This window comes from Crassostrea angulata, chromosome 6 (genome assembly GCF_025612915.1).
Source record: "Crassostrea angulata isolate pt1a10 chromosome 6, ASM2561291v2, whole genome shotgun sequence".
Classification (NCBI taxonomy): domain Eukaryota; kingdom Metazoa; phylum Mollusca; class Bivalvia; order Ostreida; family Ostreidae; genus Magallana; species Magallana angulata.
The window spans coordinates 44,774,465-44,790,147 of NC_069116.1; the positions used below are offsets into that span (position 1 = coordinate 44,774,465).

At 35.3% G+C, this 15,683-nt stretch overlaps 1 protein-coding gene across 1 annotated transcript in view; it reads left to right on the forward strand.

Annotated features, from left to right (window-relative positions):
• The window catches only part of LOC128188439 (uncharacterized), a 75,836-nt gene that overhangs the window by 47,219 nt on the left and 12,934 nt on the right, over positions 1-15,683 (forward strand). The window contains exons 15-31 of the mRNA XM_052859488.1: positions 1,039-1,212; positions 1,666-1,766; positions 7,052-7,152; positions 7,572-8,132; positions 9,626-9,862; positions 10,047-10,610; positions 10,739-10,777; positions 10,908-11,213; positions 11,815-12,072; positions 12,189-12,218; positions 12,337-12,906; positions 13,054-13,086; positions 13,191-13,319; positions 14,048-14,185; positions 14,646-14,675; positions 14,982-15,099; positions 15,398-15,537. Coding sequence (XP_052715448.1) covers positions 1,039-1,212; positions 1,666-1,766; positions 7,052-7,152; positions 7,572-8,132; positions 9,626-9,862; positions 10,047-10,610; positions 10,739-10,777; positions 10,908-11,213; positions 11,815-12,072; positions 12,189-12,218; positions 12,337-12,906; positions 13,054-13,086; positions 13,191-13,319; positions 14,048-14,185; positions 14,646-14,675; positions 14,982-15,099; positions 15,398-15,537 — 3,529 coding nt within the window. The remainder of the gene's footprint in view (positions 1-1,038; positions 1,213-1,665; positions 1,767-7,051; positions 7,153-7,571; positions 8,133-9,625; positions 9,863-10,046; positions 10,611-10,738; positions 10,778-10,907; positions 11,214-11,814; positions 12,073-12,188; positions 12,219-12,336; positions 12,907-13,053; positions 13,087-13,190; positions 13,320-14,047; positions 14,186-14,645; positions 14,676-14,981; positions 15,100-15,397; positions 15,538-15,683) is intronic.

Sequence of the window (15,683 nt, forward strand, 5' to 3'; positions counted from 1 at the left end):
GTGCAGACAAATTGAATAGGTACGGTATGATATGTGGTCTGCTCTGCTTGGTGTCTTACAGGACTAACGACATCCAAAAATAAGCATTCAATGCTGATATTTATATTCATACTGAAGTTTATTTGTATGAAATATATTTGTATTGATGCTGTTAAGCCATTATAATTTAATTCTGGTTGTAACGCGGCATTTGATTGGATAGAAAAATTTAGTTAAATTTGTATAACCTGGTTTGCACGTCACAAGACACGTCACAATGCACCAACGTACTAATTCACTTGACGTTATGTTTGAATTTTGTACAGCAAATTCCAGAAAATTAAATTATAAGGAATGAACTCAATATCTACCCAAGTTATACTCGTATAACCTGGGTTGGAGCAATTTACGCTTTTTTATAATCCGCTTCGCGGATTATAAAGCGTAAATTTACTTGGGTAGACATTGAATTCATTTCTTAAATATACCCTCTCAGTCAGGGGTATGAAACATAAATGGAACAGCAATATTAACGTGTTATTTAGTTTGCTTCCGCAACTAAACATATAGTGCAAGAAACTTCGTAGAGAAAAATCTTTTCTATTAAGGAGTAGATATAATTCAATGATTATTTTTGATAAAGTACAAATTGAAAGTTTCGTTTAATCTTACAAAAATAAATATACTCAAAACATGTGAAGACGTTTATATTTGTGCTCGTGGTGCATAAATTAGCAAAGTGTATTCATAGAAAATTGAACGTCGCAGATTTCCAGTGCAAACATAAAGGGAAATATACACTGAATGTAAATCTATCTACATATAATTTTTAAAATACTGTGTATAGAGCCAGTTAAGTTTTTCTGTGAGATGAAATATAGTTAACAGAGAAATAAAAAGTCAATTCTCAAATTTGTTTTGAAGGTGCATGAAAGTTGATGATTTAAATCATTTATTCCTTTGAATGAATCGAGATGATGAAAAGATTAGCAGAAGGGGATGTGGTAAAATTCTTTTCAAAATGTATCTATTCATAAATTTGTGCTCTCTATTGAACAGAATATTGGGATTTTTTTGCTGACTATTGTCTGTGGAGACAAGGATTTATGGGTTGTTTCCGAGGCTTTGGATAGCTTGTTTGATGTGTTCGGAGAGGATCATCTAGACTCCATCGACCATGACATTGGTCTAACAGACCGACTGTCAAAATTTGTGCCTGAAATGAAATCTAGAGTAAGTGAGAAAATGTAGCATGTATATGCTGATTTTAATATGGTGCCCTCTTAGTGCACTGTATGAAAACTGACATTTATTCGTGATTCGATTCTTTAAGTATTTTTTAATGACGTAAATAGAAACCCCGTATGTAATTTACATACAGTTATGGAATGAAGAATATGAATTTCAACTATATTACACTAAGTCTTGTATTATATGAAAAAAATATCTGCTAAAAAGCACAAGCAACCCTGGTCGCAAATACAATCATGCATTTATTATTGCAGACCAGTTTTCAGTTTCGTATGAAATGAATAAAATGACTCATTGCTTGCTGAAAATGGTCAAATGACCTTTTCATTGGAAAATGAGCAAATTAGATATTCTCTCATCATCTTATAATTTAACTTAATATGGTATATTAATATTAATTGTAAAATGTTGTTAATTGTTCCTTCTTGCCCACAGGTAAACCTGATAAAGAGAAAACCAGATGAGCACTACCCTGTGATTTCTACAGCTAAAACTAACCTGATTCGATTTGTGAAATATAAACTCTCTAAGAAAAAGTCATAGACTATTTTTATTGCATTTATGTTTCATATTGGATTGTTGACATTTTATGAAATTTTACTGTCTTCAAGTATTGATATTAGTTATATGCAATACAAAAGTTGTGTATGGTTTATGAAGTGATACAGGTGCTGTATAAAGCTATTGTTTTAATAAATTACCTATTATAAGAAAGAAGTTGTTTTCCTTTTCTTCAAGGTGGATGAAGTTAAGAAGAATGTTAATGGGGGATAAAAAATAAATTGAATGAAAATATATGCATTTTTTAAAAAGATAACATGTATTTAGCTATTATAAAATAATCCAGTTTGAGACTTTTTGGCAGATACTGTGGAATCATTTAATTTCGTGGGGGCCAATTTTCGTGGATTGTGGGTTTTTGCTTGTTCGTGGGGATCTAATTTCGTGGATGAGTCAGTTTTCAGTTTCAGTAGGTAAACCAAACCTTTTATAATTACTTTTCGTTGAGGATTTAAATTCGTGGGCGAGAGCTACCCACGACTACCATCAAAATTGAGCCACCACGAATTCTAATGATTCCACAGTATATGGGCTATGGTACTCCGGTCACTGTTAGAGCCTATGAGACTTATGTTAGTTCAAACTGCATCTGATGTTAAAGTTTGTAAACTTTGAGGATTTTAGTATTCTTAGAATGACATACATGTTCTTTCAAATGGAAGAGACATGCTTCCATGCAGAGCTAAGCATTTATATTTCATATACTATCAGATGGGAAAAGATACACCAAGTTAGCTACTGGTATGTTGAACAATCTTTCGATTTGATTGATGTTAATCTGCATACATCTTGATCAAACTACACTACTGTATTTTTGAATAAGGTTTATTGTGTGACTTTGAAGTACCTTGGGAAATTCTCCAATGAGACCACTAGTGGATACAAATGGAGATAACTGGATAGAGACCTAAACAAAGATAGAAGAAAGATACTGTTTTTACGTAGACAAACAACACGGAAACGTTCAACTTGTTATCTTATCAGATGAGGTCCTTAAACAAACGTTTGATAACCTTCTCTGTGTGTATCCTCACAAGTGTCACTTGGAAACACTTGTATTGTTTATCCACCTGCTTCATTTCACAACTACCTTTTATAAAAGTCTTCAGGAGGTATGAGACACCTCCATATTGTGGTGCACTTTTTCCCAAACAAACAATAAAATCAACATTAAAGGGACTTGGACACGATTTGACTTAAAATTTTCAAATTTTATTTTTCCATTTTCAATTTATATACTGATAAATATAGAATTTTTTAATGCTATGTCAAATTTTGAAAGTCAAATATCAAGTTGTAAGCAAGATACAGTCACAATTCTTTGTTTTGTAAACAAAGCTCGAATATTTTCATTTTTTACAATTGTGTTGTATTAGTGCAAGTTTCAATCACAGGTATCTTTCTTTTATTGATAATAGTAGTTATGAAGATATTGAGTTAATTTAAATTGTTTTTACATGTCATTTTGTCTAAGAAATGGTAGACCTCTACATTACATATTTTGTAAACAACTATAAGACTCGTGCTTTGTTTACATAACAACCAATTTTTACCTCTGTATCTCGCTTGTAGCTTGACCGTAACATTCAATATTTTTGTCAATCATTTAAAATGCATCAGTAAACCATTTTATACCTAAAAAATAAAAATAAAATTTTTGATCTCAAATCGTGTCCAAGTTAATGCTATTTTTCTTTGCCAACCTATACGCTGACATCTAACAGCGTAGTGCAATATATAGGTTAAAGCGACAGCTATTTATCTTCAAGTCACAAGTTCGAAACCCGCAAGACCTTTTACATTTTTTCCCTCTGAAAGAAATTTTAAATTGCATTTCATGGTCAACATTGTAGAATTTGAGATTTTATTAAAATTGTTTCGGTGATCACATGTATATTTCATTTTGATGTACAAATGTACTTTCATCTACATTGATATCTCAAAAAAAAATAATTCGTATCATAAAAGTAGGAGAGAAAAATGACGAGATTTTTGTCGTTAGAAACACTATATAAATAGTGCCTGTTTGGGAGGGTAATAGTTGAAATTGACACCCCAAGGAAACCATTGTCAACCGACGCGAAGCGGAGGTTGACAATGGTTTTCGAGGGGTGTCGATTTCAACTGTTATCCTCCCAAACAGGCACTATTTATTTTATTATACTCGTCTGAATGTCTTAATTTTAGAATTTTTATATATAGCCATTGATTTTATATAGAAACGACGTGAATTCCACGGCGAACCGTACACGCATAATTTACGCGCATGTAACAATTCGTTATGTTACCCGTTGCTAAGTGTGTTGCTAACGCTGAGGGTAATAGAACGGATTATCAACTGCGTCTAAAGCAATCAGATTTCAGTATTTAACATAAAAGTATAATAATTATATATGTTCACCGCCCAATACTGATACTTTAGATTCGTCACATGTTATCATCCTCTCACAGGTAGGAAGAGTTGGTGGGACATTATCTTGGGACAGACAATTAATTACAGTTCGTCCTTTGACTGACCTATAACCATGTCATTTGTCTTTTGCAAAACTAAAGGTCACTGCCTACCAAGATGGACAGCAACTTGGTATTCGAGAAGCATATGTGCTTAATGTAATTATGATTTATGAAAATTAATTCCCTCGAACTTTTCCTTTATCTAGAAAAAAAAACCAAGTTGCAGTATTTTAATACATGTACTAAATTGCACTATCGTCGTTTCATCAGCCCTGAAGCAAGAGCCAATGCCATATGGAGTAAGCTTAAAACTTTTTGTAAGAGGCCTTCGGAGACCTATATGAGTAAAACAAAAATTAGAGGAAAATTCTTTATTATGCAAGTTTATGTTATTTCTTTATTCAGTTTTATTTTTTTAACATGAATTTTCAAAGATGTATTCATATAAAGCGATAAAGTAAAATACGTAGAGAATAATATATACCCTTTTCCATATCACAGCCTGTATCAGCCCGGTACTCCAGTATCATCCCGAGGGCTGAAGGCTGTGATATTGAAAAAGTGTATCTATTATTATATCTAATTGTAACGTAAAAAAAAATAATAAGCCGAATAAACAAAACGTTTGTTGCAATTTTACTCTAATCGTAAATAAATTGCAACCACAAGTTACACGTTTTAGGAAGTTTAGAAGACGAAGCATGGTTTAGATAACCGCATACCATGTTCAGACAAAGTCTTCTTTATTTCAACTGAGATCTCCATTTTCCTCAAGACGTCGTTTACTCTTAGACAGATTCTGAAATCACCCAGATACGAAGCCCGCAGATTGTCCTGGGGGTTCCGAAGTAGTATAAATCGTCGACGGTTATATGTGATAACAAGTTGTTATCAAAATAGTTTACACAAAAATTGACCTAAGGTTTGCTAAACGGTTACACAATGACCTTAACATACTACTTGTTGACATTCGACATCAAGTGCAAGCAAATTTTCTTCAAGTTTATGAAACCAAAACTTCAAGGTTAAATGCAACAACTACTTAGAACAAAAATACTTTAAAATTAGTTTTGTGTCATGTTGTAAATTTTGAATTAACTAGATGGGTGTAAATACAAAATTTACAGCATGACATTTGATTGTTTTATTTACTAAAATAATCAAAGTACGAAAAGTACTCCTGGGAGTCAGAATTCAAAATTTGAACTTTCAAACCACAATGATCAAAGTGACTTACGTTATTGCAGTATCATCGATGCTCATGAAAACGAAGGCGTCGATATCTTAACGTAGAATACATTATGCAATAATTGCTTCTTTTAAACCTATTTTCTAAATAAAAACAGCAGAGTTTATCATAGAGTTGTTTAATTTTATCTGCTGATGCAAAAAGTATAATATGTACATTTGAGTAAATCAGCGCACACAAACCCTCTCGATAAAACTCGTACAAAATCACTAAGATGTGTTTGCAAAAAGTTCTGAATGAATTGAACATAAGTTCAACTCCCAGAAAATGATAAATGTTTTTAAGGTTTAAAGTTCAACTGCCTCTTGACACTGAAAAGGTAGGAAGAGACGAAGAAGGTTAAAAGTGACCCGTCTTGCAACGAGTACATTATTTTACATATGTTCATAGCCAGATAACCATTAACTCCATTGAAGTGAGCGATTGTTTACAATACACGAACGTATACATACTAGTACACGAAAACTTCTAAAAGTACCGTTAGTATATGTTATGGACTAACAATAAGGAAGGTCTGACAGGGGGCGGCTGATAAAAACGGGATTGGTGAAGAGGTCGAGAATGCTGAACTATAAGACTAACTTCACTCTATTATTAGCAGGCACTGCTGCCACTATCTATTCCTTCGATGTATATGCATGTATATGCACAACTTCATTCGATAGATTACTTCACATTGGAAACCCTATATATATATATTCCATTAAATACCATTTTTTTAAAAAATTTATATCATTTTAATCACCGCTATCGTGTAGATTAATACAGTTAGTATGTGCGTTATATCTGTCTCTTTGGTTTTTAATTCGGCGTATTTTGGTTAATGTCGAAAAGACAATTTTCGTTTATAGATTCTATTCATATGTAATATTTTAACTTGAAAAACTGAGTAGTCTTGTCCTATTTAAAGAATAACATAATATGATAGTACTAGTATAACAAAGTCTTTTCCCGAACATTTCCTTGCATATTCTAAATCATTATGGCAATACTAATAGCAATGACATGCCGGTATGACCTCCACCCATAATTCAATTTGAAAGCGTTAAAGATAGAACTAATTCTTATTGCATTTTACATGCACCTCTATAAATTCTTTGTATTAGATAACTTGAATAACTTTTCGAAAAAATCTTCTATAGCCCTTAAATATAAAAACTTTCATCGTTTTATATATATATATATATATATATATATATATATATATATATATATATATATATATATATATATATATATATATATATAATTTTGTTTCATCTATAATTTGTTTAATAAGCTATACCCGCGCCTTCATGCATCGTACTCATGTTAACTCAACTATTTCTTCATTTCGTATAAAGCACCAAAATCAAGAACCTTTTTAGGCCAGTTTTGTAACTGGCCCATAGTCAAAGCCTCAGTTACTGTATACAGAAACAATTTAAAAAGCATCCGTTCACTGCGATAGGCTAGAAGGCATCAAAATCTTCCTACACTTAGATATCAAAGAATTTCCTAAGTTGGTCAAGACGTCAGATAAAAGGCCAGATCGGGCGAGATTAGCGCATTTTACAGCGGGTCCTTGGCCGACATGCGGCGGATTTTGATTCTTCTTTCGTGTGCTCTTGTGAGCCTGAGAGGCTCACAGGGCGCTGCAACTACCGCTCCTTCAACTAGTAAGTTTGACCTCTGAGGTTATAAACATATATTCATAGGTGATGACCTATCGATAAGTTTTTTTGTTTTTTTTTTTTTCATTTTTTTCCTAAATATTTTTTAAAGTAAACAAAAAATTTGGTCATTCGTTGACGAATCCTTAAACTTTTGAATAAGCCGCTGACACTTTGGAATAATTTTTTGGGCTCTTGCAGAAGGGTGATTTTTATCCAAAACTATTTAAGCTTGAAAAACAAACCTCTGTTGAATGCGAGTATTGATTTTTTAATAAGATTGATTAAAGATTGTAACTTTGAATATTTCATAAAAAGAAGAAGTATTCAAAAATCAAAAAAGAAAAAAAGTACCTTTAAGTACTAAATACATTACACACTTTGTCGCCATTTTGTGTAGCATGGAGTTCTTTCTCTGCTTGCAGCCTGTGGTACTGTCCCAGCAGATATTGTGTTTTTACTTGATTCTTCGGGATCAGTGGGATCAGCAAACTTTCAAAAACAGTTAGACTTTGTGAAAAAATTCGCCAATACATTTGACATTGGGCCCAGCAACGTTCAAATTGGTGTGGAGACGTTCGCAACGACGCCCCATCACCAGTTTTTCATGAACAAATATCCAACGAAACCCACGTTGTTGAACGCCATCGGTAGCGTGCCGTACCAGTCGGGATCTACCCACACTGATCTGGCGTTGAAATACATCATGGACCATGACTTCAAGCCGGCTGCTGGGGACAGAGATCACGTGGTCAACATTCTGGTTGTGATGACTGACGGTCAGTCGAACGACAGACAGGCTACCACCACTCAGGCCAACAAACTTCACACCATGAATATAAAAACTTTCGCCATCGGCATCGGGAGTGGGATTAACCACGCTGAGCTGGAGCATATTGCTACTGACGCTAAACACGTCTTCACCGTGTCAAACTTTGACGCCCTGAACACACTGCAGGCGGAGCTGAAAAAGACGGCTTGTGAAGGTGGGTTATAGTAGAACATCTCTCTCTCTCTCTCTCTCTCTCTCTCTCTCTCTCTCTCTCTCTCTCTCTCGTTACTATTTCAGTTTAAAAATTGATACATAAAACGTTGTGCTATACATTTTTCACTTTGATTTTATTAATTAAAATAGGCCTGTTGCAAGAAATTCGTCTAAAGTTTCAGCTGTATCTGCTTTTAAAAAACCCCCAAAGTGATATGTTTATTTTCACTCAATATCATATTTTGGAAAGATAATGTATATTTGTATGACATATATGTACATCGGATGTACATATATTGAACAAAAAATTATTTCAGCATGCACTACATCCTGACATTTATTTGTTTTGTTCAATTAGGTGTATAATGGTTTAAAACTTAAATATTGTGAACAAAATGCATGATTTCCAATATGGCCAACCCCCCCCCCCCAAAAAAAAAAAAAACCCAGTTTATATCAAAAAATACTATCACTTATTTAAACTGAAACTGAACTTTACTTTTTTTTACAACGATTAATAAACAAGATCTACAACTTAAATTAATATCTCTCGTTGACTCGGATGTAATAACTCATCCTTTAACCCTTTCAAATGCATGCAAAGATATGCAAAGATATAGAAGAAATCCGTAGTTCACACATCGGCCCATACTTATTATCAATGATATAGACCGAATTCTACCGGCGTAGATAGTATAACAATACAATATAGGCTTGTCTGGAAAACGACCAAATGTCTGGTATAGAGGTGTGCCCACACAACATGTAGTATATACATGTACAGAGCCTTGCTAGTCCCACATGTCGCCCCATAGAGATCCCATAAAACTAGCAAATGTATACCAGTCGACAAAAAATCGTCTGTCAATTATTTTAAATTGATATCAAAATGTAACACCATGTTTAAGGTTATTGTATTTTGTGTAAACTTTTTGAAGTTTATTCTACCGGTTATTCATATAATAACCATTTATCCATCTTTCCACCTGTCCATTGTGTTTGATTTAAGGTCCCTCTTTGTACAAATATAAACTATACATTTTTTTAAAAATAATAATCATAAACTTAATACATTAGGCTTATTAATGACAACAAAGTTTTAAGTATATTTTTTAATGAAGAAATGCATGTAAATATGAATGTACATCGAAAGAATAGATAATGCCAGCCGTGTTTGGTAGTAAACGTATTCAATAGCTTTTTCTTGGTATCATACGTGGAACTGAATTGATAACCCCTAAAAACTGACAAATATATTTCACAACATTTTTCAATTTGTTTCAATGTAGAATGAAGGTCCTTTAAATGGTGTTTATTTCCCATACGTTCGCGCTTTTGATGTCCTAAAATGTTAATATGATGCAAATCCCCAGTATATGCTCTGCTCCAAATCTAGAGAGAGAGAGAGAGAGAGAGAGAGAGAGAGAGAGAGAGAGAGAGAGAGAGAGAGAGAGAGCTTTAAAGACTAAGAAATACTTGTCTTCTTTTTGACAGTTGACGGACATTGGAGCAAGTACGGATCCTGGTCCCCCTGCTCCAAATCTTGCGGAGGTGGAACTCACTACAGAGAGAGATCTTGCAACAACCCCCCACCAGCCAATGGAGGCAAAAACTGTGTCGGAGCTGCCAGAGAAACAGCAACCTGTAACACTAAGGCCTGCCCAACACAACCCCCAACCACCACTCCCCGTCCAACCACCAACCCCCCTCCAACTACCACCCCATCTCCAGGTAGATTTGTCTATTTCTATAAAGTAAAAAATATGTATTTTTTGTTCACTTTAAGTTAATCGATTTACTTGGTCTCAAATCTGTGTGCTGTGTATTTATTATAACAATATTTGTCTCTGCAGATTTTTCACATGAAAATAATTATTGATCATGCGGTTACTGATTTCATGTCGATTTCTTTTAGGATGTGGTGTCGTTCCCGCCGACATCCTCTTCATTTTGGATTCTAGCGGTAGTGTAGGAAACACAAATTTCCAAAAAATGCTCGGCTTTGTTAAAAACATGGTGAACGGCATGGACATCAGCCCAACCGGAACCAAAGTTGGAGTGATCACCTACAGTGATCGAACCCATCTTGAATTCCACTTGAATGCCCACAGTGACAAGACATCACTTGAACAAGCCATTTCAGGCATTAGGTATATTTCTGGAGGTACAAATACCGCTGATGCCTTGAAATATGCCAGGGAGACCAGTTTCCAGAATGTGAATGGTGCCAGATCCAACGCCGCCAAGATTGCCATTGTGATCACTGACGGAAAATCCACCAGCAGTATTGCCACTTCTGCTGAGGCTCAGCGACTGAGACAACAGGGTGTAACCGTTTTCTCTGTCGGCGTTGGAGCCGCAAACAAGCAGGAACTGGACGCTATGGCAACCGATCCCGACAATTCGCACGTTTTCGTCGTCAACAATTTCGATGCTCTTAAACAAATTAACGGAGAGTTGGCCCAGAAAGCTTGCGAAGGTATTCAGCACTGACAAGAATTAACAAAAAATGATATTTTTTTTTTGGCTCATGGAACAAATTGTACAATACTAGTTTGAGTTGATATAATAATACCTGTAATCTTTTTATCATTTCTATTTGATCAGTTAAAGCCACAACAGCCCCTCCACCAACCAACAGAACAGGTACTTACCATTCTATGAATTGTCTAAGAGGAGTTGAAATGAACACTTAAAATCATCCAATCTATCTTCAAATTACAGGAAACGATACAGTATAATTATCCAAGGTGTTCATGATTATCGTTTTCTTCAGGGTGTGGTGCTAAGGCAGACATCGTCTTCCTCTTGGATTCCTCCGGTTCTGTCGGATCATCCAATTTCCAGAAAATGCTCAAGTTTGTAGAAGGTGTTGCACAGGACTTCAACATTGGGCCAAATGATGTTCAGATCGGAGTAGACACTTTCTCATCGAGCCACAAGGCCGAATTCCACATGAACTCTCACCTCGATAAGCAATCCTTGGTATCCGCCATCAGTCGCATTCCTTACAAGTCTGGATCCACTCATACTGGGGAAGCCATCCAGTTTATGCACACCGACAGCTTCACATCTGCTGCAGGTACATGTATTGTATTTAAGGTGGAATAACACACCTGGAAAAAGTCACTCAAATTAACTGTAAATTATTTGATTATGAAAGATATAATGTTAAATAAACTATACATATGTCAGATAAGCGAAAAATATGCAAACTGAGGATAAAAAATGAATATCTAAAAAAAATCAATTCAGTAAGTAAAAGCAAAAGCCCCTGCAGGATTCGAACTCGGGATGTACGGATCACAAGCCCGACACTTTATCCACTCGGGTATGAGATAAGTTATATATTGTCGTCGATAAAATCCTTTCAATAAAACAAAATGTAGTTTCGATCAGAGGTCAGTCATTTTATGACGTTGTGTTATTCCACCTTAAGATTGTTCGATGCCCATTTCATAGTAATAGCTGCATGGTGACAAATTTTATGTATATGGTAAATCCTGAACAGTCCAAATCAATTTCAATAATCTTCAGTCGTTTTTGGAGTAATTTTTGTTTAAAACAGTCCTCTTGCATCAAAAGTTGTGGTGTTTTATTAATCTTTAAACAATTACATTTAGTAGTCAATCACAAACCTGAACAAAGAGGGATTTTATAACATCACTTGTTCCTTTCTTAAGGTCACAGACCAGGCGTACCGAAGATTGCAGTCGTGGTTACGGACGGTAACTCTAACAACAGACAGCTGACGGCAGCCGAGGCCGACAAAGCCAGGAAGGACGGCATCACGATGTTTGCCATCGGTGTCGGACACGGAATCAACGACGGAGAGCTTCACGCCATCGCCACGGACCCCGACAGCCAATACTCCTTCCACGCCGAGAGCTTCGATGCCTTGACCTCCCTCAAGGGATCACTGTCTTCAAAGACATGCGAACGTAAAGAAAAATCATGCGTCATTTTTTTTCCCAATGAAATTGATACACATGTAATAGTACTCAGATTTTAACTTCTTTTGACATTGTTTAACTTGTCTTGTTACATTGAATTTTAGAGGCCAAACCAACTCCAGCCCCTGCACCAAGTAAGTGAAATTGATTCACTCAATAATTTCAACATTATCGTTACCGAAATTAGTATTCTTTGCTATCGGCTTCGACAAACTCACTGTGTCCTAATTCAAATATATATTTTATCGCCAGACTGCAATGCCGGAAGCGTTGCCGACATCGTTTTTGTTCTGGATTCCTCCGGAAGTATCACAAAACCAAACTTTGACAAGATGATCAATTTCGTCAAGGACATGGTCCGAAGCTTTGACGTCGGACCAAACAAGATCCGTGTTGGGTTGGAAACGTTCAGCAGCCGTCCCTACCAAGAGTTCCAACTGAACTCCCACACCGACAAAGCCGCCCTACTGACCGCCTTGGATAAGGTAACCTACAAGAGTGGCGGTACCAACACTGGAGACGCTCTTAACACAATGTACACCAAAATGTTCACCCCTGCCAACGGTGACCGATCTAACGTACCAAACATTGCCATCGTACTGACGGATGGAAACTCTAACAACCACCCACAAACGGTCAAAGAGGCCAACAATGCTCACCAACAAGGCATCAACGTGTTCTCCATTGGTATTGGAAATGGAATCTCTAAATCAGAATTGAACAGCATTGCCTCGGATCCCGACAGCGAACACGTGATGACCATCACAAACTTTAACCAGTTGTCGCAAATCCAAGGCGCCTTCCAAGCCAAGACTTGCAACGGTATGATTCAGAAACAATTAAGCGTGAGAAAGTATCATTATTTTCATAGCAAGTAAATTCATAACGAGTAGGAATGATAGACGAAGAAAATTAATGCGCTCGGATTTTCGGTATTCTAATTAAATTTCACATTGATTGTTTTTTTAGTTATTCCACCAACTCCTGGAGTTAACCTTACCCGTAAGTGACCGAGATATTTATTTAATTCATATCGGTAACAAAATTGCTTTGATTTATTAATCTCTTTTATCAAAAATTAAAGTACGATTGCTTCCTTTTTGCAGCTGCTCCTCTGATCGACCCCTGTCAGGACGCCATTGCCGACTGCGCCAGGTACGGCGTATCTTCCTGTTCCGGACAATACACTGACTGGGCCAAGATTAACTGTCAGAGGTTCTGTCAATTCTGTCAACGTAAGATATTTTCTCTCTCAGTGAAAAAAACAAAACAACTTTTCTAGACGAACTTTGATAGGCAACAGCATTTTCTACTTGCTTTATGTTATAATTAAGTGTGTTCGTATTGAAAAAGCATTTAGCAATTTATGTCATTGTTAATCCTTATTTTAAGCAAGTGCTTGATTCCGCGATTCAACCTTTTTGCATCAAATTGCGAACGTCGAATTTTTATCATAGTTTCATTAAGTTTAAATCTATCCGAAAAATAAAAGCGAGATTATAAAACCCGCGAGATATGCCTCTTGCGATTTTACGCGGATATTAGTTCCTCTTTTTAATTAGGAATCTACCGTACATAAATCATTATGCTTTAGGAAAATTTATTCTACATGATTTTTTATATTTTACAAACAGAAATTGAACGAATTGTTCATTAAAAGAACAATAAAAGAAAATGGTTAAGAAATTCTTTGGACCAATATTATGATACCAAACAAAATTATATTAATAAGTCAAATAGTTTATTGTCCGTTTACTACTGTGGGGCCGTTTTGGTATTATAAGAGAACTGAAACTAAAAAACAAAATGCTCACGAAGGCAATGCTACAAACAATGAAGTGTTTTGACGAGAACTTTTGAAATGCAATTTTAAAACTATAACGAACAAATCTATTTCTTTTAAAAGCTAGAAAAAAGAGATTTGATATCAGTATTAGTACGATTTATAAATATTTCTTTCTAGCCGCAATCAAGACCCCACCTCCCCCCTGTACAGATGACCTTCCCGCTCCCCAGCAATGTTCCCAGTTCGATCCCAATGTGTGCACTCAGTACAAACCATGGGCTGAGGCCAACTGCAGGAAATTCTGTGGATATTGCAGTAAGTATTGTAGTATAGAAAAACGCCAATGAAATCCCACGGCTGTTACAGACAAACGTTCTATTCCATTACCCTTTAGATTTATCAATTGAATCGCAAAAAAAAAATCGCGGTTAATAAAGCGTAAACTGCCCCAAACCATTTTATATCGTATAAAACTAAAAAATATTGAATTCATTCCTTAAGTACTATATACAGGCATAATTATTTGCGCCCCGTGTTATTCTCGCCTAAAAATGTTTTAATTTTATCCTTATACAGATGTGGTTAAAGAGACGTTTCAGATTTGAATATCAATTAAGCCCCATTTTAGATTTGTCCACTGTGACTATAAGGTCGAAAATTTGTTTGTATACAGTACACGAAGAATTACAAGTATTGAGCAATTATAGCTGTAATTAATAATATCTAAATAGTGTTTCCGATATTAAAACTTGATTTGTTTTTCTCTTAATCAAAGGCCCAGATGCCAAGGGCGTCACCGGATACTGTAAGTATGAACTTAAGAAGTAAATATATACATTGTAAATGCAATAATGACAGTTAATTTAATGAATGAGACATGCAGTTAATTACACTCACGTATCACCTGCATAAGAACATTTCATGTAAATTACTGTGTAAATTACTAGTATACAAATGTACCAATTCAACTTGGTGAAATGAATAAAAATGCGTTTTTTATATGATAACCCTAAATAATGACATTAAAACTTGCTTATTCGAGTAGATTTTTTTAATCAAGTTGAACTCACTTGAAGGCTTTGTAAGCGGTTATTTGGTCGTTATTTTACAGACGGAAGCTGTTATTACAATGGCAAGACATACTCTCAGGGACAGCGATGGTCTGATGGCTGCGCATACGAATGCACTTGTGATAATGCTGGCAGTGGAAAATACAGTTGCTACAACAAGTAAGATCACCCTAAAATGTCCTTCAATAAAATCAATGACCTTCCTCATGTAAATAATGGATTTAAAAAAAAAAGTTTGACGATCTCCGATCCTCAGCAATGTTCGATAATCTGGAATCCGGAAAGTTTGAAGGATTAATAACATTTTTATTATGAGAAAAATACATTGAGGATGAGGATCGGAGAACCTGAACACAATATTTCTAAGAGATGGAAACCAATATAATATTTTGGGGTTTTTTCTTTTCGTGAAAAAAAGAAATTTTGTTAACGCTATCACCTGTTCTTTATCACATAGGTGCCCCGCCTACTACAATCTACCACCTCAATGTACACTGACCAAGAAAACAGGAGAGTGCTGCCTGCAGCCCGTCTGTAACTTTAATCCACAATACCAGACACAGACAGGTCAAAAGGTCGTCAACGTCAACGGAGTCAGTAAGTGACGTCATTTCCTGAATTGAACTCAAATTTTGAATCAGTTAAAAAAAAATCAGTATATGAGTTTAAAAATGTAACTTTAAGGATATAAAATTGTGAGATGTCACAACTACTTTCTAGTTTATACATGTATTTATTCTCCA